This window comes from Thamnophis sirtalis, unplaced genomic scaffold, assembly GCF_051295495.1.
Source record: "Thamnophis sirtalis isolate CommonGarterSnake01/CBP01778 unplaced genomic scaffold, rThaSir2_p1.2 scaffold_4, whole genome shotgun sequence".
Lineage (NCBI taxonomy): Eukaryota > Metazoa > Chordata > Lepidosauria > Squamata > Natricidae > Thamnophis > Thamnophis sirtalis.
Genome location: NW_028261384.1, coordinates 98,562,245 through 98,588,040, shown reverse-complemented (window position 1 = coordinate 98,588,040; position 25,796 = coordinate 98,562,245). Strand labels below are relative to the sequence as shown.

Genomic DNA, 25,796 nt, shown 5'->3' with positions numbered 1-25,796 from the left:
GCTGACTCTCTGTAAACCGCTTAGAGAGGCCTGAAAGGCCTATGAAGCGGTATATAAGTCTACTGCTATTACTGCTATATTAAACATTTTAAAAAATGGATAAAAATTAAGGAAATAAAATTGACACTCACAGCAATTGTATTTTGCTAGACTGTTTAAAGTTTTGAGGAAATTTGAAACAAAAAATAATAATCATTTGAATGGATTCAAGAGTAACACTGTTTTATGTAAAAAGAAGGAATACAAACCTGGTTTACCTGTTCAAGGTTGAAATGGTTATTCTGGGTGAGTGTTTTGATTTGTGGCATGTGGACTATAAAAATATTGTGATTGCTTATAGTTACCATGGTGTTTAAGATTTTTTCCCTCTAAATTACTTTAAGCATCCTATTCTGACAGCATCTAAAATGGCTTTGTATCTACATTAACTGTCCTTTCATTTAAAGTAAGGAATTTTTGTCAGTTTGTTCTCTTTAAACAGGAAACTATCATTTTTGCCATGTCAAATCTTAGTCTTTTGTTTATACGATGATTTAGGGATTACTTTATGCCTTCTAAATATGGATTTGGTTATAGTTAAGAATTGAGATATAGAATATTTATTTGAATGGACATGTTATTGGGAATGCTTCTCTTTTGACTGCTGATATCTTAAAATAGAAACATGTTGTCTATTGGATTTGCTTACATTAACATGATGTTTAAGCCTATTTCCCTATAGTTTCTTTATCCTAATCTTGTAGCATTTAAATTGGCTTTGATTCTAATTGTTTTTTTATTTGAAGTAAGGGATATTTATGAGCTATGGGTGTGAAGCCTTCTTTGAGCTGCTGAAAGGACTGTGTTTTTAGACTGGAGATAGATGATGTCATATCCCCAGCCCTTTGCTGAGAGAGGGCTCTTTAATTTTGACATAAATGACCTCTTTCAAATAAGTGTTTCTCTCTGTTCAAAATGTGAACTTTATCTTCTGATTTAGATTTAACTTCTGATCTGTAAAGTACTGAAGACCATCTCTTCAGTTGTCAAGGTTACCTGGTAGCATAGGATCCTGCACCAAAGTCTGCTGGGGTTGTTCCACATTAAAACTAAATGTTTGTGTCTCTGATGCTCCTCTGTCATCTTCAATGCCATCAACAATTCTAGAGAGGTGGGAACAGGGAATCAACCAAGAGTTATGGGACAAAAAATAAAGCTCCACATTCAAAAGCTCTTTTTCTATGAATGAGAGTAAAGAACAGGTGCCACCTTTCTCCCTTTCTTCCTGTGTGTCCCCTATGACAACTGGTGTTCTGCCCTTGTGCATAAAACACACAAAATTGATTTACAAATTCAGATCTGCATTGCTAATGAAATGGATAATATATTATCCAAACCTGCATAATATGTAACCCACTGAGAAAAATTACTCATTCATATGAAGTGGGAAAGCAGACTTTAAATGGGGGCATAGTTATACATATCCACAAGAGATTTAAAAAAAATCTAGGTAATGCTGGCCCAAAATATTTGGCACATGTTACAGAAAATCAAAATGGTTCAATCACTTTTTCTGGCTAATTAAAGTGGAGCATGACCTAAGCGGGGGTGTCAAACTGGCAGCCTGTGGTCCAGATGAGTCACACATAGGCCATGCCCACCCCTGCTCCGCAGAGGGAGGGAAACATCACGAAACATCACGTGACAGCAATGTGACGTGGTGAGTTTGACACCTGTGATCTAAAGGATAATTATTAAAGAATATTACCATAAAGGGCCACCAGATCAGGAATGAGCTCAAAAGGAATTACACAGGAGCTAATCATTTTTGACTGATTTCAAAAAATGAAGTAAAACCATAAATTGCATTGGAAACCACCAGGGCTGTGGGTTAGACTGGGATGTTGGGGGAAAAAAACATCCTTGAAAAAGTAAGTAGCAAACCCACTTCAATCTTCTTGTCAACAAAAGCACAACAGCATATCCATATTTTTTTTCTTTCTAGCATTTTGCCTACTACCATAGTGCAGGGTCTATATTGGGAGAAGGGGGGTATCAACTGAGCGTTGATCCATTGGTTGCACCAGGAACTGACTGACCCGCTTGTTGGATGAGCCTGGCATTTGGAGCTGAGGAACCCAGCCAGTTTTCATATCTAAGGCAGGACTAGAATTCACAGTCTCCTCATTTGAGTCAAGGAAGTATTTATCTGTACTTTAGAAAATGACATACAAGAGTATGTATGCTATTTGGCCAAATCCCATATTTTGAGAAATAGCTGCATTTTTAATAGGCTCTGTCCAGATCAAAGACTGAGTGCTTTCCCTAGTGCCTTGTTAATGATTTAGAAATTTGTACTGGAACAGATCTGAAAAACAATACCTTTTTTGCCAAGGAAAATGTAAAATCAGAAGAGGAAGGATGCAGAAGTAATAGTATATTTATAACCCTTGAGTAAACTAAGTTATAAAGGAGTTTATGGGGGCTCTCTGACTATTAATTATTAAATCTACCAGCCTGCAACAAAAGAGTTAAAAGAATATTGCTGCAATCTGTGGGATCCACACCAAATCATTATGACCTATGTTCATATTCTTTAAATCCCATCAATCATGATACATTACTACCTAAAGAAAATAATTATGGATTGTTCATCATAACTTCTCAGTTTCCTATACATCCCCTTCTGAGATTTAATAGGTTCCTATTGAGAAGCATGTCTAATAATTGTTTTTGAATTGGGCAATGCCAAATCAAAACAAATAAACAAATAATATTATTTTCATAACAAACTGCCAACTAAAACCATAGAAATAGAATGTGATAAAACTATCCCTTAAATATATACAATTATATCATAAATAAATGAGCAAAGCTCCTGAAATTCTGAAGACTTCTTAGGGCTACTTCTGCCATATTCCATATTTATAAAAATCTTTTCCCCAAGGCATTCTCTTTTGGTAACCCCCTCCTAACAGTAAAACCTGCTTGTTCATAAAGATCTTGAATCTATCAAAATTGAACTTGACAAGCTTGATCCTTGCTGAAGGGGGAAGCTATGCCTGCAAATTTTCCCTACTTTTACTAAACAAATATAGGCATACAACAAAACCTAAAGCTCATTTACATATTTAATTGATACTTGGTGTTTTATATCTGGAGTAAATTTCCCTAGAAATTAAAATCAATTTGACCAAACTATTTTTTTAAACCTAGGAAGTAATAGAATCACTTAGATTACGGGTGTGAAACTCATAGCATTACATGACAAATCGTGACATTTTCCCCCTTCACGGAATGGAGTGGGCATGGTCTGTGCATGTCACATCTGGCCCTTAGGCACAACTTTGACACTCCTGACTTAGATTTGCATTTGGGCCAAAATTTCTAAAACTAAAGAAATGTAAGCTGCTAGTTGAGGTTAAAACAGAACATTGTATTTGGATCAAATCTCTTCTACAGTTCAATCCACACTAAGAACAAATGGTGTATTATATTTATATTTCATGAATTAAATCAAGGACCATGATGAGACCCTCTTACCTGGGACTGAGGTCTGGAGGCCCGGAGTGTGTGAGAGAGGGAATGAGGAGTTTGTTAGGCTTCTGGCCAATGAGCTCCTCACTGTCAAAATGACGCTCCTCCTGACGGCTTCGTGGAGAAGGACTGCGGACCCGGTTACAGCGGACTGGAGACCGACAAGTTCTCCTCAGGGCAGAGAACTGACGCAAATCATCTCCCAGAAGGCTGCTGAGAGAGCCCCGCCTTACTGGGCTGTTGAGGTTGGGCAACATGATTTTTCGACGTGTGATTGTGGCAGGTGATGGCTGAAAGAAGTCATCAGAGTCCTCACTGTACTCCTGAATGGAGGGTAGGGTCTTCTCGGCAGCAGTAGCACAACTTTGAACATGAGGCTGGCCAGGTGAGAAGAAGAAAAGTAATGGCTCAGGAAGAAGAAGAACTTGTAGACTTGTAGCCTACTTAACTTTAAATTCTTCTCTCACACTAGCTGGGTTCTTAGAGCATGCTCAAACAATTTGCTGATGTTCTAAAGTTTGTGTTTGTTGACTTTGGGTAGTGGTTGAGTGGCTTAACATGCAGTATTATCTAAACATAAGCCAAGTTGGATACTTTTTGATTCAGTATACTATGGAAACCAGAAAATGATTACCTGCTCTGAGTAATCAGAACCCAGCTATTGTGAATATAAAAAGTGGTACAGTACTTAAAATATAAATGATCTCCAGTAAGCAATTTGTGCGTGAAAATGCCCTTGGGTTTCAAATGTTCATTTATCGTTGTAGTCCACTTTTTATACCTTTTAAAGTATAGATATTGATCTTGTAAGGTTAGCCAATTTTTCTTCCCATTTTGTGGCTTTTTGGTAACCAGGATGAAGATAAATAATTGTATGAACAAACTAAGAATAGCACATGAAATAAATTGATATGCCAACCCAATCTTGAAAAAGAAATTTTATGAGAACAAAAGCAATTCTGGCTAAAAATCTGAACTCAAATCCATACCAGTTCGCAATCTAACACAAAAATTCACTTCACCATAAAACGTAGTTCTTTTAATATCAGATTTGTCTTTCAATTTTTTATTTTGGATAGAAAGAATAATTATAGGCAATCAAACTTGAGTCATCATCACAGTACGGTGAAATAGGATGAAAAAGATTCTGTGTCTGAATGCCCTCATCTGTGTAGGTCAGGCTGAGAGGACATTTTCAGGATATCCCTATGTGTTGCTGTTCATCAGTCTGGAAAATCTTCTATATCATTCTTCTGCAGTTGGATACTTTTCAGATGCATTGAAATTTTAATATGGATTTCTACACAGATATGGAGTTAAATGTAAAGGCCTAGATAAGATTGTAAGTACAACTCTCCACAAAGTAAATCCCTCAATTACCCCTTGCCCCCAGAATGACCATTCAGGGCTAAGTAACCCCATAGCCAATGCAACTGAGGACAGGCAAAGGAAATGGAAGAAAAAACTCATACCATCTCTTCATTCTTTCTGTCACCACAGTTATATACACAGTTATATTTGCAGTTATATATGCCTTTGAGGGTTCACCTCATGTCCCTAGTCCCCCAAAATGTTGCCCCCCCGTTTCTTTGCTTTCTGCTTCTAGCTGGTGATAGCTGACAAAACCAGATGAGGTGGTACCTATGGTGGCTCTTACATCACTTGTTTCCTCTTACCTACAATATGGGGGCTCCATGAGGGTTATCTCTGCAGTTGATTTGATTTGATTTGATTTAATAAATTTATAGGCCGCCCAATCCCGAAGGACTCCGGACGGTTTACAGAAAATAAAAATTTAAAAGTAAAGAGTTAAAAACGGAGGAAAACAGATTAAAAAAACCACATCATGCACCCAGTCTAATCGGGGCTGGACCTTGGTCATGAGGTCAACAGCCCCAGGCCTGCTGGAATAGCCAGGTCTTGATAGCCCTTTCGTAAGGCCATGAGAGTGGGCAGGTTCCGGATCTCTGGGGGTAGTTCATTCCATAGGGTCAGAGAGGCTACAGAGAAGGCCCTCCCCCGGGGAACCGCCAGCCGACATTGTATGGCTGACGGCACCTGGAGAAGGCCCACCCTGTGCGATCTTATTGGCCGTTGGGAAGTGTGCGGCAGAAGGGTTTCACTATATTTATGCAAATGTGACTAAATACCAATTCTGTAATTTTATAACTTCCTCTATTCCCAGCCCAGAATTTCATTCACATCCACACTCTCCTCCAAATTCACCATAATCCAATGAAAAAACTTTGCCTACTTTTCATAAACTTTAAGTTACCTGGGATAAACGTGGAGATCTGGAAAACCGGAGAAGCCCCTGGAAGAAAAACAAAGACAAGAACATGAAAAGATTTAGTTAATTACTTTTCACAAACATATTCTTTTCTCCGTGTCTGTGTTGGAGGGGAGGTATGGGGGTTTTTTGGCACTAGTGTACTGTGAAATTCTTTGCCCTTGCCTGCTTTCATCTATGTCTGAATCATCAAACGCAACCAGTTTCTTCAACACAAGCTACATCAAAGTCATCAACAAGAAATCAAATAACATACCAATGATCTTCAGAAGAGATCCAGATAATTTCCTGTACTGGTGATGCAACAATTGTGGTAAGAGATACTGTAAACTGAGAGTCAGAGCTCATAGGGCAGAGATGTCACTTATGCCAACAACTAATTGGTTTCAAGGCCAGGAAGCACAAGATAAAGACTCTATTAAACCATGTGAAAGATAGGAAGAAGAAGGGACAGACCCCAGCTCTGTTATCCTATGTGTTATGGTTAAACATCTGTAGGTATAAGATGGGAATAGCAGCCTTTGCAAAAAACAGAATTGCTCTTCCATTTGGCTTTATGTTCTGTGTCATATAAGTCTGAGTTTAATAACCAGATTAAATGATGTGAAGTTAGGGGATTAATATTTATTGTGAGTTTGGCCTAGTGAACCCAATATCTACCAGCTGAACAGAGATGGCATAACTGGCCAACAGTGCAACAATGGGATGCAAGAATATTGCTGCTTCAGGACTAGTATAAGTAACACTTTGCTGGAAGTTGTTTTGATTGTCCTGCTTGCATGGAAATGTCAGATACATATCAAAATATAAGCCAATTATAGCAAACACTAATCTTTGCCTACTAATCCTGCTTTATTTCTTTCCTTTAGGTCAGCAGTCCAAACAAAAAGATTTTTTAAAATTATTCAGTGAAAACAATTGATCACCTAAAATAGTGTCTTATTAGTGAAGGTGGCAAATCAGATGAGAATTCTACTAATCCACACATTCTTTTAGAGTAGAAGCAGCAATTATGTTTTAAACTCTCCCCTTCCGATAGAGGTTCTGTTTGTTCATAATAATGTACTGTACACAGAGAGTTTCTTTGCTTTGTTTAATGAGCCTAGATTGAAGTTGCCATAATGCTAACTCTTCTCTTCCCCCATGTGCATTTATCCTAGCTGAACATATGACTTAATAAGATTTCTCTATTGCTAGTCTGCCCTTTCTTCTTGCAAATAGGTTTTCTCTTCTCTCACCAATTGCATTTATTCCTACCCAACAGCCTAATAGTAACACTTTGCTGTTTGGGAGCACAAACGTGTACCTTGTCATCATACCAGACAGGTGAAGGCAGAGAGGAATGTCCATATGCTATATTAAAATATTAGAATGAGTTAGAAAAAGGATGCTGGTAGTTATGAATTACATTACGTTAGCCCTGTACAACTCGTAGTGTGGGGAGGAGGTCCAACTGATAAATTAAAAATAATCACAGGCTTAAATTCTTGCTACAGAGAGGTCTAAAAATATAACAACTTAGTTTTTGAGAAAGGAAAACTGACCTGACATAAAGCAAACAAAAAGAGGTTAAGTTACTTTTGGTTGATTGACTGGTCCTGGATGAATCTGCCTGCCCATAATCTCCTGGTTGAGAATAGTCCCTTTGAGATGTTACTGGGGAGCATGTTCTCAATAACATACTCCCAAAGGCAAGGACAGTACATGCTAGTACATGGGAGCATACTATTTCTTTGCCTTTCAGAAGGTAATGCAAAATGTTCTCCTCCAACAAGCCCTGGGGGAAGAGGGAGCTGGTGAATTGGTGATAATTGCCCAGGGGGGAGGGAGGAGTAGAATTAGTAGAATTATTAGGTAATGCACTTTTCTACTTTGATGTTAGTAGGATTTCATTATTTCCAATAGAAGCTACCTAGAATCTATAGAGTAGGTGTCTTATAAGAGAAGGAAAGAAGGAAGGAAGGAAAACATAAATAAGCAAGTTTCCCAAATCAAAATATGCTCATTGACTAAAACAGTTAAAAACTCTATTCCTAGTCATTTTGATGCAGAATAAAGCTATTAAATATTGCTATTTAAGATAACAATAGATTGTCATCAGGACAACAGGCAGCACATCATTTGGAATATCAATATACTGAGAGCAACTGTAAGAAAGTTCTATTTACCTGATGTATAGCTTCAAACTATCTGAATATATATTTCCAAATATTCCCAAGTAGTCCATATTTAAAACCCTCTGATTTATTCAGGGTTTTCTGATCATCTGTGTAAGACTTATTCCCATTGATTAGATAAGTGTAAAGTAAATTCTACTCTCAGCAAAAGTCTTTTTAGACCATGGGGTACAGAGCTTAGGCAATTCCTAGAAATAAATTCTAAATTCTCTTGCTGCATGAGAAATTTGAGATTTAGATGTTCAGATACAGACCTTGTTTGGATATGTGCAAATGTTTTTGTAGGTAAAACCCTAAACCTTGCATTAAAAGTTAAATTGTCAGATTGATTTAGAAACTCTTATACGAGGAGATTCAGTACTTAAGGACTTCAGGTCTCATTCCTAGATTATCAAGTCTCTCTCTTCCCTCCCTGCTATGATTTAACATAATTTAAAACTATAATTGCAGCTTTAATTAGATGAAATTTGTATAACTGTATGGCTACTTTCAGATATAGCAGCAATATCAAATGTAACTATGCCAGCCCTGTGGCATTCTTGCCTCTCAAACAGGAAAAGAAAAGTATACTTAACATTGTTTTTGGAATCCTTGGTTGTAGGTTAACTTCAGTATGCATTTTCTTCCACGTAATGAAGAAATGTATTAATATGGGGATGTTCCTAGTCTCTCTGCATCTGATATCTATATCTGTAAATTGTGCATGAGGAAACAGAGTGGTCTATACATCCTTTGCTCTGGATAACATAGCTAGGAGGGAATGAACTTATATACTGTATGTAATTTCTTTACAACGTTTTGTTGGATTGTGAGAATAGCAACCAAGAATATTAACCAGAGAATTGTGGGTGTGCTGAAGTCCACATATCACAAAGGTTTGGAGGCTGAGAAACGATGGTCTGCATAACTATGGTAACCACACTGGAGTTGATATGGAATAAAATCAAATCCCCCTTTCCTGTTCTACTTCCTGTAAAGACAAAATATAAAAGAAGCAGAGAACTTCCTTTCCCTTATACATAGAAAAGCCCTGTCAGAGTGGAAGCACTAGAAAACTAGTGTCTTGGACAAAGAAAATTTCTGCGAAAGTCAAATGTTCTTCACTTGGAATGACTCACTCTGCCAGAACGAAGAGCTAGAGGCAAAGGGAAATGTCATCCTTATCCACCTACCTCAATCTCACTACCCTCACGTAGGTTGAAAGTGAGGTCCTGCTGGATGTCTGCCATGAATTTGGCAGAATATTCAGGGTACAACTCCAGAACCTCAAAAAGTCCACGTAGGCTGATGTATTGGAGGTCACAGTAGGTCAGTGCCTTAACATCTGCATTGGTCTTGATGACTTGGTCTTTACTGGGCAGGTCAGCACCAATAAGATCTCCTTTACCTACAAAAAGTCAAGGTTTGGGATATGTATGAATGGGTCAGGAGGCAGAGAGGCTATTGCAGCCTCTGCCTTTGTATACTCAAACAATACTTCAAAGTCATAGAATGACTGGCTCACAAGTTATGCAAAGCCATCAAATAATTTGCTTGGTTTTCATTTAGAGTTTTGGGCTATCCTCTATATAATATGTAAATCATGGTTGATGACTTAATGGAATGTGTGAGTTTGGGCCACTGTTACTAAATCATTCCATAGTTGTAAATAACAGTTTATCTCTAAGTACAAATGCAGACACTGTCTGGACCTTTGGACAAGAATTTTGCCTGCTGAAGATGGATAGTTTTGCTATTCTTTCTTTTTTATTTTTATAATAATTGTAACAGTTCTAAATTGCCTGCTCTCTTAGTTCCTACCACTCTTTTCCATAGCTATGCTAAAACAGATGTACATCTGTTGGAAATATTTATTACAATTTCATTTTTACAAAAAAGAGGAAATAAAAGCAAGAAACAAGTTTTACTCAGATTACCTTAATTTTTTGTTCCATGTAGTAGATCCCCAAAGCACTGAAAACTTGGGTGGGAGAATTTGACCTTCTTTTATTGTACAGAAGATTTCCCTAAACATGGCTTCTTCCCCCACCTGGCGATACTGGCTAGCAACTCTGGACATTACTCTCAACATATCTGGAGACTACTGTTGTAATATAGTTGCAGAGCCACGCTGAATCACACAGGAGAAAACAAACTCCTAGAACGCCATAACATCCTGATAGGGCATAACATAACATTCTGAGATGTGCCTACCATTGACGTCCAGGATTTGACCATATATAGACTGAGCAGTAGATTAGAAATTGTACCTTTGCAGGCTGTATTTACTCACATGCTATTGCTCCTCCTGCCTTTGTCCTAGCTCAATAAAAGGGGCTTTCAGACCCCCAATCTGGGTTGTCGCTCCATCCCGAGAAAGGTTGTCTCCTGTCTTTTCTCAACATTGGCCTCATGGGCGAACCACCAGACTACTGACACTCTGAATCAGTTTTGAAATTGACCTTTTGCTAGATGGTGAATAAGTTCACACATCATGCCAGCTAGAGCTTCTTTAATCAAGGTGTATTGAATGAGCACCAATGGGATGGATTCACACATTCATTTCTGAAACTCCTGCCCAACAAGCCACTCAGATTTGCTCTTTTAAACGACTTTTTTAAAGCTAGACAGATTTCTTAAGCCTTGTTCTGTGAGTTCCTGTACTTGTTAGAGATGTCTAAAATGTATACCCGTCACCCACTTGTTGTTTTGTCAAAGAGCTTATCTGTAGTTTAACCATTTGCTGAACTTCACTTCACAGCAAACCAGGTCAGCATTCAATTACACTTTCTATAAGTCTTTCCAATGGTCATATTAATATGCTTTCTTCTTTCCTTGATTTGGGAGGAAAGTATAAATTGTTCTGCCAACACAGCCAACATAGATTACCATAACCATTAACAATAAACAAGATTAGATTAACAATAAACCAAGTAATTTTGCTACTTGGACACAATTTTATGCTGGATATCTCCAAAGCAGTCTCAACTGTGCTCTCCGGTTGTCAGCAACTAATGGGAAAAACAGCCACCTGTTGTATCCCTGAACATTGGGAATTCAAGCCTTACTTCTTTTCTATTTATCTGCCCTTCATTTTTGTTTTCTACAAAAATATCTGCATTCTTCTGACAGGATTATTAGTCTCATCTTTTGATAGAGAGATCTGATTCTCCGCTCTCTTTATATGGGAATATCATACTCCCATAAGTTCTATATTTTTGTCTGAGAAATGAGAGTCTCCTGTAATGATATCAAACAACATCTCCCAGCCCCAAACCTGCCTGAGTGCCCAGAAGAGCAAATTTGGAGTACAGAGGAAAGGAGCCCAAAATAGCTCTCAGTGCTATTTTGCTTCTGGGTCATCTTTTCCCTCTTGGAATCAATTTCCCCCATTAACCATTTTTTTTGTTAAAAACTCTTCATGCTCTCTTCCCCCTCCATTATCCTATGTTTTTGGAAGTCTGTCACACTTTCCCTTCCTTATGATCTCTGCAGTGCATGCATGGACACCCAGGAATAACTTTATCAGATGTAGCAATAGAAGATTTGCTGGCTGATCTCCAAATAATTCAATATTTCGGTATAAAGAAAAAAGATCAGGTGTCTGGTCTATCTCACTATCAAAGCCAAAAGATTCAACAATTGGATGTGGAGGTGTTTCTGCAGTAGTTTTGTAGGATCAAATGAACATCGGACCTAACAGCATTACCTGCAACTCCCCCCTCCAAGGTATTATAGATAATTCACATGGGATGATTTTGTACTGAAAGAAGTAAGAAAACATTGCTTCTACATTGGAATAATGGAATGGACTTAGTGGATTTACAATGAGGAGGCAATGTCATGAGAAAAATGCCCCTGGAAAAAAGTTTTGTAAAGTATCTTTTTGCTAAAAAAGAAATAAGAACAAGCTCCAAATCAGGACCGTTGTTTAGTCCCCATTGTTCCCCGACCCAAGATCTATCACTCCCTGCCCAAATAGATGCTGTATTGCTTACTCTTCTTCCTAGGTCTTACCCAAAATGGCCAGCACAATGTTGTCCTTAAGGACTTCAAAGGATCCTGAGCATACAAAATAATTTGCTTGCAGGGCATCTCCCTGACGTAGTAAATACTCTCCGGGTGCACAGAATGAGGTCTTGATATGCAGGGATAAAGCTCGCAGGCAGCCACGGCTGGCACTTTCAAACAACGGCAATTGCAGGATGTCCTTGTTCAAATGCATAGCAATATCAGCCCGTAGTTCATCTGGGAAATCATGCAGGAGCTACAGAGAAAAGGCGAGAAGGATGCTTTTGTATGGAGTTCCGTGTCAATTACATTTACTGCTAGACCAGTGTTTCTCAGCTTTGGTAATTTTAAGATGTGTGAACTTCAATCCCCCAAATTCCCTAGTGAGAGGACTGGGGAATTCTGGAAGTTAGAGTCACACATCTTAAAGTTGCCAAGAATGAGAAACACTGCTATTCTGTAATCTCCCATATTGCAAAGCTTTAATTTCCATTACTTCCAGTCTGTTTAAACCATCAGTTGCTCTCTCATTGGCTAACTCATCCATTTATCAATTAGATGATTGATAGATTGTCATTTTTGTGGTGGCAGCTGGAATTAGATGCAGGTGATTCCATCAATCTTTTCAGAATATCAGATAAATTAGGCTCTTTCTTTCATTGAATCATATCTAACTGATGTTGTTTTAAATCACTTTTCCCTTCCTATGTGGCCATTGCTGAGAGTTGAACATACACGCATTGAGGTGGGAAAATATGATACACAAATCATTGCTACTCTTTAAGAATTTATTCTTCACCTTGATGGGTTCTATTTTTCATTTCCTTCCACATCCCTCCTCCTTTTATTCTGAGAAGGAGCTTTAAAAATATTTGCCTTTAATCCATTTTTCATATGACAAATGGGATTTAAAGTGCTTTAAATAAATGAATAAGGAGCAGCTGATTTTATTCTCCCTTGTGAGGGGTTGACGAAAACTATGAAGGATAAAGCATAAGAAATGTAAACCTATAGTCCAGAATCCAAGAAATGAGATGGGGAAAACTTGGATGGGATATACATGTTGGAGTCCAGTAATTCATTATGGAAAAAAATGGCAGGAAACCCCTGGGCAAATAGATTAAATTTCTGAAGCCAAGAAGAGAATAATGTCACCCATTCATCTCTTCACTTTGAAAATCTCTTCCTTTTGGAAAGCCAAAATATTCAAAGAGATGTGAAGCAGGAATGATTAGAATTTGATCAGAAGACACTTGGAAGGGTAAAGCAAAGAATTTGGAAAGTTTTGACTCCTCAAAAAATAACTGAAGTGGGGTGCAATATGGGAACAATTATTCTGGAAAAAACCTTTTAATTCTTCTTTTTGCTGTTTTCCTGGTCTAAAATCCCTCTCCCAAAAGTTGCTTTCATTCCAAGTAAAAAACGCAACATTTCTTCCTCCATTACAATTGCTCTGAGCCAGTGTTTCTCAACCTTACCAGTTTGAATATGTGTAAACTTCAACTTATAGAATTCTGGGAGTTGAAATCCACACACCTTCAAACTGCAAGTAAGCTTTTTGTCTTCTGCTTTCATTTTCTCTCCAAAATTGTTTAAATTATGCTTACCTCAGACGTTTTTAAAAAGCCAAGGTTCAGGTAGTAACATTTTCAAAAAGAAAAAGTTTCCATGATCCAAACAGGGTTCCTTTCACAGTTACTATAATGAAAACTGATAGTACAGTCTGGACACATTAAAGGAGGCTAAAGAGTGATGTGCTGATGAGGAAAGAAGTTATTTTGTGCAAGCTATATTAAAATAAACCAATGATGGGCAAGATGAGTAGTGCCTTTCTCTGAATTTGTATCATTTCAACAGCAATCCTTTATTTCCTAAAGATTTCACAGTTACGGACTCTTTCAACCCATCAAGTCCTATTATACTGACTTGATATTTGAGATTTTGAAACCTGCTCCTTGCAAATAAACAGGTCACAAATTCAGGTTTCTGCTGTCCTCTTTAGCCATTAGACAATGTTCCCTCCCAATCTCCCTCTAGAAAAATCAGTGAATGAGTTGCCCCACCTCATTTGCATCAATGCCATTGTTGACAGACCATGTGGTCTGAAAGTATTCCAGCATACGCTGCTTGAGCTGCTGGGGCAGGCGGTGGACACGGATGAAGTCCTTGAGATCCTTCATGCGGGTATGATAGAGGGAGCGTCGTGAATACATCCGTTGTATGATGGCTGTCACATTGCCAAAGACCACGGCGTGCATCAGAGCTGAAGCAAGGAGGAGAAAGGAGGATATTTGGATATGGTGAATGACCCTTCTAATAGGAGCCCTGTTTCCAATAGTTACAAGCCCCTGCTTCAAGGAAATCAGCATGCAAAGATGGCATGGAAGGGAATAGCCTTTCCCTAGAGTTATAAAACATTTTGAATCATAGAGGCTTAATTTAATCATTGAAATGCAACTTAGTAGACCTTCCATTTCTTTTTTTCCTCTTTTTTTTTCCTCACAACTGCTCCTGCATAGTTGGAAATGTTTTGAGAATTTGGGGAGTCCAAACATCTAAGTTGGGAAAGATGGTTTTAGATGTCAGTGCCAAATTTTCTCCTATTAGGGCAGAAGAGAAGAGAACTATGTCTACACCCAGGATGTACTTACCACCAATGAGCATGGTGCAGATGGAAAAGATTTTCTCAGCATCTGTGTTGGCGCAGACATTGCCAAAGCCTACGCTGGTCAGGCTGCTGAGGGTGAAGTACAGGGAGGCAATATAAGCACTGTGTATCGATGGTCCACCCACAGAGATGTTGACATAGGGGGACTCAATTCGTTTGCCCAATTCATGGAGCCAGCCTGTGGGACACAATGAGGGGTTAATTCTCTTGGGTAGACAATAGTTCAGAGATTGCATGGCTAGGGTCATTTTTAAAATTGAAATGTAATTTGACTATCTTAACACAATCTTTTAATTTTTTTGTTTACCTCATCAAAGAAAGATTTTGATGATTTTGATGAACTGGTTTACACATTGTTTTAAGTTCTGGTTTAAGTTTTACCATGTTTTGTAGAGTTACCCACAATAACTGGCTTTACATATTCCAAGTCATTGAGCATGACTTGTTAGAAAAATTACAATTGTTTGCATTCATACATGGCAAGCTAAACAAACCATATTGATAAAGTCAACATGTGATCACAGCAGGGGTGGGTTCCTGCCAGTTCTAACCTCTTCTATAGAAGAGGTTCCACAAATCTACCATGCCATTTAGAACCGGTTCCAGCTCCTGTCTGCACCACGCTTGCCCCGCCCACTGCTCACTGATTGGCTGGCTCATCAATCGCCCCTCCCACCTCTAAGAGACCTATTTAAACCTTAAAATCTTAAAGCTGTCAAGTTTGAACATTCCTGAGGTTTTTTTCCTAAAGGGTTAGGGGTGCAAGGGTCTTGTAACTTGACAGCTTTAAGACTTGCGTGCTTCAAATGCCAGAGTTTCTGAGCCAACATTTTGGTCACTAAGCAAGAGCATTGTTAAGTGAGTTTCACCACATTTTACAAGTTGGCCATGCCCACCCAGTCACATGACTGGCAAGCCACTACCACTCGGTCATATGGTTGGCAAACCACTCCCACCTGGTCACATGGCCAGCAAGCCACTCCCACAAAGCAGGCCACACCCACAAAGAGGTTCTAAAAAATTGAAACCCACCACTGGAACACAGCCAAACGTTTTACAAGGCTATGCTAAATATAATAAGCAGCTTAGGGTAGAACTTGAGATTCATAGGATGAAACCTCAGAGGTCTGCTCTAAACAATTTTCTTGTCAAAGCAGAAGAGCAAGTTAAATGCCATACTTCAACTGATCAAAATCGGGAGGACCTTTATCATAATAACAATTTTGGCATGTGGCAAATTTTGACCCACTCCCTGCAAAGTCCCATTTTACTCAGAGTATAGTAAAGAGTATATCTTGATTCTCCAGATCACCCTTCAAAGACTGTATAGCAATAGCGATTAGACTTATATACCATTTCATAATACTTTACACATCTCTCTAAGCAGCTTACAGAGTCATCCTAATGCCCCCAACATTCTGGGTCTTACCAACCTCAGAAAGATGGAAGGCTGATTCAACCTGGAGCTGGTAAGGATTGAACTCCTGGCATTGAGCTGAATTAGCTCACTGAATTAGCCTGCAATACCACATTCTAACTATTTTGCCATCACAGCTTTTTTTCCCCATCATCTTTTTTGCATTGATGAACCTATTTGATTACGAGGCCAATGGTGAGACATACTGTAAATAAGATGAAAAGTCTCTATATGTTGTCCCTATATTCCTTACTCATCTGGTCTATTGCTAGTTATGAATGAGTTACAAACAAGCTACTGGTAGTCTCTGGGTTTAGGAAAGAATGGAAATTTCCTAGTCCTCCCTCCCTGCCTTAAGTGCCTTATGTTCTTTAAAATCTAGGTTTTTTAAAGTGAGATTTTTCTATTTTCATTTATTTAATTAATAAATCTAGCTTTTATGTCTAATATAATGACTGTTCATTAGGATTCACTGATAGTTGGCCTAAGCCATTTTCTTCAACAACAGTATATTCCTTGAGATAATGAGCATGGGTTTTTTAGTGGGATATCTTGCTACTTAATTACTCAGTATTCTTTCAATACTCTGCTTAAGTTCAGAAGTCTTCTAACAAAGGCTTCTTTGAACTTAAGTTTGAATCTATGACTTTTGATCAAATAGATGTTTTCTGCCCTAATGATCTCTTAAACCAAGGTTTTGCTTATTTAAGTATTCTGCCCAAGTAATCTGCAATTCCATATATATATTGCCTTCTAGAAGAATAATTGGGAAATAATATTGGGTTAGATGAGCAGCTTTATCATTGATTAACAAACTTTAAATTATAGGTTGATGATTATTATCTGATCTGAAACTGAGATTAAATAATTTTACCAAGGCAAGTAAATTGATTGATGTTAAAAAATAATCTATCATATTTACTCCCCATTCACAAATAAACACGAAGCCAACTGAATTATCATGTGCTATTGTACCATTTAAAATTATTCAATTCACACTAGTACAAAGACTGGCTAAACAAGAACCTCATAGTTTATATTCAACTTTAGATTACCCGCCATATAAACCACCTGTTCAAGGTTTGCCAGAAAAATAAGGAAACTTGGCCACCAATGCTTCATTTTAGGACCCATTCGGTCATTTAATCATCCAGAATCACAACATGCATATGGGGGAATTTTAAAAGCAAATTGTATAATATTGTTCCAATTCTGCCCAAATATAATTAATCTGGAAATATTGAATTCCAATATTTCTAATACCTCCAATCCCAAAACTATACAATTTGCTTTTGGTGGAAAATAAATATTTATAATTATTACATCAAAAATTATTACATCAAACTTTGATTGGGTTATAATAGCTTATTGTTAATTGTGTTCTAGTAAGGCTGTAGATAATTTTATTTTAGACATTTTATTTAACCATGCTCTAACTTGGCAATATCATTATAAGACAATACTTCTGAAAGTAAAATCTGTTATGAGAGCCTTGCTTCAATATTTTTTACTTAAAATGAAGATTTATTCATGCAACAATACTTGCTTTTAATGCCAATATTGCGCCTCAAACTTTACATGGATCATATTTGCTAATAACAGCATAACACAACTGCAGGTGAATTTTTAAAAATATCTTTTGAGCGTCCTATACTAGGTTTCAAGTGCTGTTTTCTTGGAAACTGGGCAATGCATTTTGATAACAAAGACTTGGTTAGTACTATTAGTTTGGTTACAAATATGTCTTTCTTAAATAAGGAAGAATTCTCCAAATGTATTATTTATAAATATGTGATTTAAACAGGTGGCTCAAAATATTAGTTAGATTGGCATTGATCCTGATAATTTATTCTTTACTGGTATGCCATCATAGTCAATGAACTGATTATGAGAACAAAGGCTATGGGATCATTCAGTATAGGAATTAATAGGTAAAGCCAGTGCATGGTGTTCACCTGCAATCATTGGAAATAATTATAGATATATATTTTCAACTCCCTAAATATTTGAATAGCTTCTATTTTATAGTAAACACAGAACATTCTTTTCAAAACTAGTTTAAAACTAGTGTTGCTATCAAATATGCTATATGGTAGATTTTTAAAAATTCCCATCTCTCAAAGATTGTATCCCTGTAATGATGCTGGTCCTGAAATAGTGGATCATTATTTTATTGTATTGTGAATTTTGTAAGAGTCTCCAGCAGGAAGTTATCTGGTTTGTTTAAAATCGGTATATGTAAATTTTTTCATTTGCAGATTAAAATATATTTATTTATTATATCTTTATTGCACCTTTATTACTTTTTAAGTATCTTGGTGGTGAACTTGCATAATACTCCTTCTTTTTTCCATTTTCCCCACAACAACAACCCTGTGAAGTAAGTGACTGGCTCAAAGTCATCCAGTCAGTTTTCATGCTAAAGTTGGACCTGGAACTCACAGGCCCCTGATTTTTAGCATTTTATCCATAATACCTAAATGGGTGTAGATTACAGCCTAAGATTACAGGGCAATTACAGATTTTTTTTTTTTACTATAAAAACATGATTTTAGTAATAAATTAATGGCCTGAGGTTTTAAGTGTATAATATATTATTAATTAAATTAGATTATGTTTCCAATTTGCTTTGGGGGCTTTTGACCATAAATAAATGAATAATAATAAAAGTTGCACCACTGTTCATGGGATTCTATGTGCGAGCATGAAGTGTTTTTGATGTTACTGGCATTAATGTTCTTATGCTCCAAAGTTGCTTTTTCCTAGATTAAACCAAATTGTGTTGCTACTGTTTGGCATAAGCTTGGCAAAGGTGGTGACCTAAAAATTTGAGGGGCTACCACAAAGAGGGGGTCAAATTCTACAAAGCACCAGAGAACAGGATAAGAAACAATGTTTGGAAACGAACCAAAGAGAAAAGCAACACGGAATTAAGAAGAAACTTCCTAACAGTGAGGACAATTAACCAGTGAGGACAATTGCCTTCAGAAATCGTGGGTGCTCCATCACTGAAGGTTTTTAAGAAGAAACTAGACAGCCACTTTTCTGAAATAGTGTAGGTTCTCCTGCTTGAGCAGGGGGCTGAACTAGAAGACCTCCAAGGTCCCTTCCAACTCTCTTCTATTCTAAATGTTGCATTTCTTTCCAACTCTTTCAAAAGTTTAGATTCTATCTTGCTGGAATACAGAATGTCATGATTGTGAATTCTGTGAAGAGATTCTGTTTGGTGCAATGCACCAGGATTTATATGACAATAGCTTCCCAATCATATCCTAAGCTCACCAATGTCCCAGGTCTCAGGGTCGTTGCTCTCCTGCCGGCCGATGACATACCAGATGCAAGCCATCCAATGAGCCAGCAAGGCAAACATGGACATGAGCAAGGTCAGGACCATGGCACTGTACTGGGAATAGCGGTCCAGTTTCTGGAGCAAGCGGAGCAGGCGCAGGAGACGGACAGTCTTTAACAGGTGTACCAGGTATGTCTGGGAAAGATAGGAAGAGAAAAACAGATTGACATAAAGCAGCAGGCCACTGGAACATTCAGCCAAACTCCATCTGGTCACAAAACTTAAGTGGTGATCACGTTCGTGCATAATATTAAACATTAATATAGTGATTTTGGGTTGATGTATAAACTCAGCTACTATATATTTAATTTATTTTGCTTCTCTAAGAAATCATGGACTTGTGGGATCCAAACATTACTTTTTACAGTTTCCAACCCAATTACATTTTACAATGTGCCCAAGCTCTTCTCAGGAATGGGTAGGTGGGAAAAAATGACTTCATTTCTGGACCATGGCTCTCACAGCAATTCTTAGTGATGTAGCACAAATGGTACCACTGCATTAAAGCCAGGTCACTGTCATCCGAAAGAGAAAGTAAAACTGGCAAGTTCTGATTGGAAAGTAAGATACTGGACATTATTGATCCTCTTTTGCGCTCTTGTGTCGTAAGGTTGGCCAGTAACCTCATTAGCCAAGAGGCTGTATTGAAGGCTTCAAGTGCTTGGTCTTGATGGCATGCATATTTCAACCTGCCCACCAAAGGGTTGTACCAGAGAGACATAAAAGGCAAGAAAGAAAGGTTCATCCAAAGTGAAAGAGCTAGGTGAGATGTGGGATTTGCCAGAAGAAAAGAGTCTAAATGGAATTCATCTAGAATCAGAACAGTATCTAAAGCTGCTCTAATGTTCAGCTAGAGACATCTTGTCAGTTCAATGCTGAATTTCAAAATGTTCAACTTTTCTGATTTTTTTTCAAGGCTTTGAGGAATATATAAAACTTAGGCTGCAATCATGTAGCTGTGTTATTAAAGAAGACAAAGTTTTGCATTACTTTGCTGACTGGTACTTGAGAAATATAAAAAACACTCTAAGAAATTCTTGGATATGTGCCTAAAACTCACTATATTTTCCTGATAAAAACAAGTGAATGTAGATGACTATATATAATATTCAGACAGTGATTTGTTCTCCTAAGTACTAATCATTATGTAACCCAGACAGTGCACTTGTGAATAAGATGGAAATGTGAACAATTCAGAGGACTTCAATTATGCAGAAGAATGTTGAACTAAAAGCTGACTAGTTTAATGTGCACGCAACAATAATTGTCCCTTAACAAAATAAAATGGGTCGGCAGGAAGAATGAAGTTTTTTGGAAAAGTGTGTGTGGGTGTGTCCCATTCATTACCACTTGAATCTCATTTCAAGAATCATGTTTACATCTTGTGTTCACTTATGTACTTGTTCTTCTAAATAAAGTACACAGTTCAAAGTATGTCTGCTTCCTGTTCAGATAATGTGCTGAATTAGTATGAAAAGCCTCAGCTCCAATATCTTCTGGAAGCAAAATTACATAAGGTGGATAGGGCTTTAGAAAGAGCAGATACCAGTATTAGAAAAGAGAGGGCTGCATAGTTAAAATTTAAAATGGAAGCCTGAGATGTTGCAAGAGTTATAATTATTGTTTCCAGTAGGATAGCTTCATGTGACAGATTTTATTTTACTTTCTTTCACAATAATCTGTCCCAAAGGCCACTGGACTCAAACATCAAATGGGAGGATAAGGAGGAGCCCAAATCTATACCAAGCCTAAAATATAATTACAAAAAAGCAAGGTTAAAACTAGGGGTGGGTTGCTGCTGGTTTTTCTATTGGTTCACAATTTACAGTGAACTGTGCATGCGCAGTCATTAAAAACCAAAATGGCGGCAGCCCAACATTGGCAAGGGAACTGGTTCGGGGACGTGGCAGGCCTGAGTTGCTGCCAGTTCTGCAGCAACTGGCCTGAATTCCACTACTGGGTCAGCCAAACTGGGAGCAATCCACCTCCGGTTAAAACCCAAAATAGTCAGCTGTGACTGAAGGAACAGTGAAATAAAACTTCCTGTCAGCCATTATTCCATCAGGTAGGTCTTACCTTATGGAATGAGAGAAGACTATAATCTCTCATCTCTGCAGAGGTGAGGGATTTTCAGCAGGCCATTTCTGCATCATGCCTAGCTAAGAGAATTCAATTCTGGCAAGATGTTGACAGGTTAGGTCATTTTTCTCCAATCCTTGAGACAGTGGTAAGGCTTTAAATTGGTCTTAATGACAATAGATTTTTCAGCTGCTTCTAATAGCAAAATAAGCTGATGTATAAAGTCCGTGCCTCCCTCAGAACCTTGCTTCCACATACGCTAGCCACGCTCCTTAAATCTGAGTCTTTAAAATATATATTTATCTGTCACATAAACTAATGATGAACTGATTTTTCAACTTCATTTTGACATGGACAAATTATCATACTAAAAGGGTTGTTGTGGTAAAACCAGTCGACATAGAGATAAATAAATAAATAAAATATTGTTTTATTTAAAACAATAAAATTGTTTTAAAGGGGATATGAAACTTGTCGTATCTAGTGAGGAGAGAATATGCCCAATGAGTATAAAATGCAGTGGGCTGAATGATGGAGGGGGAGAATGAGCGAAATGGAGCACACTAAAATAAAAACATGGCAAGCAAACTGAAGGAACACCTGAGTGGGAGCAGCTGTTTGGCTGAAGATTATCCCTGTCGTAAGAGCTAATAACATGATCTGCTCTTCAAGAGCATTGCAATTAATGTCTGTAAGTACACTGTGTTTACTACTGTTGAAACCTTTAACATGTTCAATGGATTTTTTTACTCATGGTTTACTAGATATTAGACACATTAATTCAAACATTAAAAGAATGGATGGTAAAGGTGATGGAGTTGGTGAAGATGCCAAAATTGACTATTTAAATTAAAGAGAGGAATCCACCTAATTTTGTTCCTAGTGAAAAACCACCTCTGGACTTTGTGTTTGAAATTGGAAAAAAAATGAAACTTTAATTTTAGGTTATGATGACTAGATTGACTTTGTTATAGAAATGGGTTGAAATAGTTAGAAATGTAAAACAAAAGGCTAAGGCTGTAACATTTTTTTTGTATTTTACTCCACTGAAAAAAGTTGGACATTCTTTCTTTTTCTTTGCCCCTCTCTTCTTTCTTCTTTATCTTTCCTGATTTTGTTATTTACATTTTATCTCATAACAAACTTTAATAAAAATATAAAACATTAAAAAAGTCTTCCTAGATATTGATCCACCCTCCTTTATGTATTAAGGAAAGCAGAGAAGATATTGGCATTTACCATTATCTTGGCACCTTATCATGTGTAGGCCACTTCACAGAAATAACATCTTTGACCTTGTACTATTATAAAGCATCTGCAAGTGGCTTAAAAGCCGGTGCCTCTGAATGGGCTTCTCTTTCTGGAAATTCCCCATTTGGCTGTGGCATTTCTTATGGAGTGCTTTTTCTCATTGCCAGGAGAAGATAAAGCATCACTCACCACTGGAACATTGAAGGCATAGAGGAGGTCAAACGGCAAGGCTGCAATTAAGTCCACGAAGAACCATGTTGCCACATAGTGGAGGCAAATTGAACGTGTATTATAAACCACCTGGCCTGATTCACTAACATACGTGGTCCGAAAGTTCAAAACAATATCTGTCAAAAAAGAAAAGGGGGCACTTACACATTTGCCAATACCAATTCTCCATGACATCATGTTTTACAGGAACATTTGATATGCAGGATAGGAGTACACGGGGCTGAGTAGGATTCCATACCACAAAGTGCTTTGTGGGTAGCTCTTTATACCAGTTGCATTTTTGCCCAGGAACAAATGGATGTTCTACCATATTGCCCAGCTTGGTGTAGGAAACTCATAAACTGTAGAAATTGGAGTTTATGCTTCAGTTTGTAGGAATCACAGCTATATATCTTTGGAATATTAGAATTCAATTCAATAGGGATTACTGAAAACATGGAGAAATTTGATAGTCTGAAGATTCTCTATCAGAAAAACCTCATTAAGTCCAATACCTACTATATATTATATGGAGAAATCCTGGCTGTTTGGGATAATACTTGAAAGCATTATTCAATGGTCAAACATAATATATTCCTTGGTGCTCTTTGAGCTAGCTTGTTTTCTTGCAGACATTTCATTATCCTTAACTAGGTAAATCACCAGTGCTAGTAAGGACTGCTGTCTGGTGTCAGTTTATGTTCTTGTGACATGTCTGTGTGGATTGGGGCAAGTATTGAGATATTGCTTACTTAATTGATGGTCTGATGTTGACCTTGGAGTTAATCTATGCTGATCTGAATGCTGATTACCAGTGGAGAGGAGCTTTTTCTTTTCTTTTTTTTCAGTTGGCTGGTTGTCTCTTTTGCATAGTCTGCAGATGTTGTTAATGTCTACGTGTCTATTAATGGCTGATTTGTCAGAGTGCCAGGTTTCTCAAAATTCCCTGGCATTTTTGGATTTGGCCTAGGATTGTCACATTTTCCCAATTGAAACTATGGTTAAATCTGTTTATATGTTGTGAAATTAAAGAATGTCTTGTGATTGCCAGTTGGTGTTCATGGATGCATTCTGTCAGTCTTCTGTCTGTTTGTCCTACATAGTGGTTGTTGCTGTTCTTATATTTTAGATGCCTCCTGGTTTTTTGTTTTTTTTCTGGGGTTGCTGGGTCTTTTGGATTGCTTAAGATGTCTTTTAGGGCTTTAGATGGCTAGAGAAAAAGACTCCAAACAATATCTCAATATCTGCCCCCACCCACACAGATAGACAAGACACCAGAAAATAAACTGACATAAGACAACATGCCTTACTAGCACTGATGATGTTACCTAGTTAAGGATAATGAAACATCTGGGAGAAAACAAGAAAGCTCAGAGAACACCAAGGATCCCTCATTTCAACCCTGAGCTACAAATATTCACCTTAATTGATAATATATTCCATTACAATGCAGGTTTAGGGCCAGTGCAAGGCTGTAATAAGTGAATAGCTAGACACGTAACATGTGTTAATAACAGTATTGTTCTGATCAGAGAACACTGCATAATTTAATGATCTAACTATTGTTATTAAAAAAGGTAATAATTATTCAATTACCAATTTGGTTTTTTCTATTATATTCTACACTGAAGGTGCAGGGTGATCAAAAAGTATGGCTTTGGTTCAAAATGAAGTTTAACTGTAACAGTTGGAAAACACCTTGAAGGTCATTTAGTTCAACCCCCTGCTCATGTAGTAGACCTATACTAGGAATTCTACTGCCAACCTTTCTGAGCGACAAGCTCAGCGTCTTAGCCATCTTGTGTCTGGAGAAAAAAAACTTATACAGAGGATGAAAAATCTGGCACCTTTTTTTATTCTTCGGGTTTGATAGGTAACATAATTAGAGGCAACTTAATTGTCTTAAATGCTTAGGGCATCCATTCAAACATTTACATTCTCTTTCCAAAATAGATTCTGGCTCTATCTGCTTTTGAAAAGTAGCCTTTGACATACCTCAAAAAGCTTGTTGTGGTCCACTGCTGAGAGCTGACAGTTCCTTATTGTAGAACAATGTTTCTATAACTCAGCAATATTAAGCAAAATTAAGTCTTCAATGTCCAGAATTCCCATAGCCAGCAGGTTTTGAGAATTCTGGCAGTTGACCCCTACATTTCAATGTGGTTGAGGTTAAATAATGTTCAAGAACCACATGATTTGATCTCTGCTCTAGGAACATTGCCTGCCCAGGTGTGTCCTTTTCATACCATTGTAAATATACATTTGACTTTCCTCCAACCCAGCCTTACCAACAATGAAAAGCATCTCGACTACAATGTCACTGACGATGGTGCTGCGGGCAGCTGTCAAGCTGTCTTCAGCGTCAGTGAAGCAGACATTGTAGGGAACAGTTACTGCCACATAGAAAGTAGCCAGGAGGATGAGCCAATCCCACAGGGCTTTAAAGATGCTGTAGTGAAGAAGGATGAAGCGCGACTTCTGTACATAGGCCACTTTGTACTCTGGCACTGAGGGCTTGTTTTCAAAGACATCCTGAAGAGGAGAAGAGAGGAAATGCAATTTCAGATACCAACATCATCATAGTTTCTCAGCTCCTGAGAAGCCTCCTGGCGGTCTTACAATAAGCACTAGGCTGAAATCAGCATTTTTTTCCCTAACCCTGCTGAAAAATAGCCCCAGGAATGGCATTGTGTAATACTGTCATTCTCTGGAGTGGCTGGGGCCAACTCTGCTTGATAAGGTTTTATGTGAGAGGCAAAATAGGAGAGAGAAGAGGAGGAATAGAAGGACAGGATAAAAAATAGAAGGACTCCCTACACACATTGTAGAATGGAGATGTCTAGTCTTCA

The 25,796-nt window shown here is 37.7% G+C and overlaps 1 protein-coding gene across 1 annotated transcript in view; it reads right to left on the bottom strand.

Annotated features, from left to right (window-relative positions):
• KCNH4 (potassium voltage-gated channel subfamily H member 4) overlaps positions 1-25,796 on the bottom strand; it is a 61,007-nt gene that overhangs the window by 12,115 nt on the left and 23,096 nt on the right. The window contains exons 5-14 of the mRNA XM_087713532.1: positions 25,236-25,479; positions 22,927-23,084; positions 19,341-19,542; positions 14,625-14,819; positions 14,037-14,236; positions 11,980-12,229; positions 9,156-9,370; positions 5,792-5,830; positions 3,523-3,893; positions 1,036-1,142 (exon numbers count right to left, since the gene is read on the bottom strand). Of these exons, the coding sequence (XP_087569658.1) occupies positions 1,036-1,142; positions 3,523-3,893; positions 5,792-5,830; positions 9,156-9,370; positions 11,980-12,229; positions 14,037-14,236; positions 14,625-14,819; positions 19,341-19,542; positions 22,927-23,084; positions 25,236-25,479 (1,981 nt within the window). The remainder of the gene's footprint in view (positions 1-1,035; positions 1,143-3,522; positions 3,894-5,791; positions 5,831-9,155; positions 9,371-11,979; positions 12,230-14,036; positions 14,237-14,624; positions 14,820-19,340; positions 19,543-22,926; positions 23,085-25,235; positions 25,480-25,796) is intronic.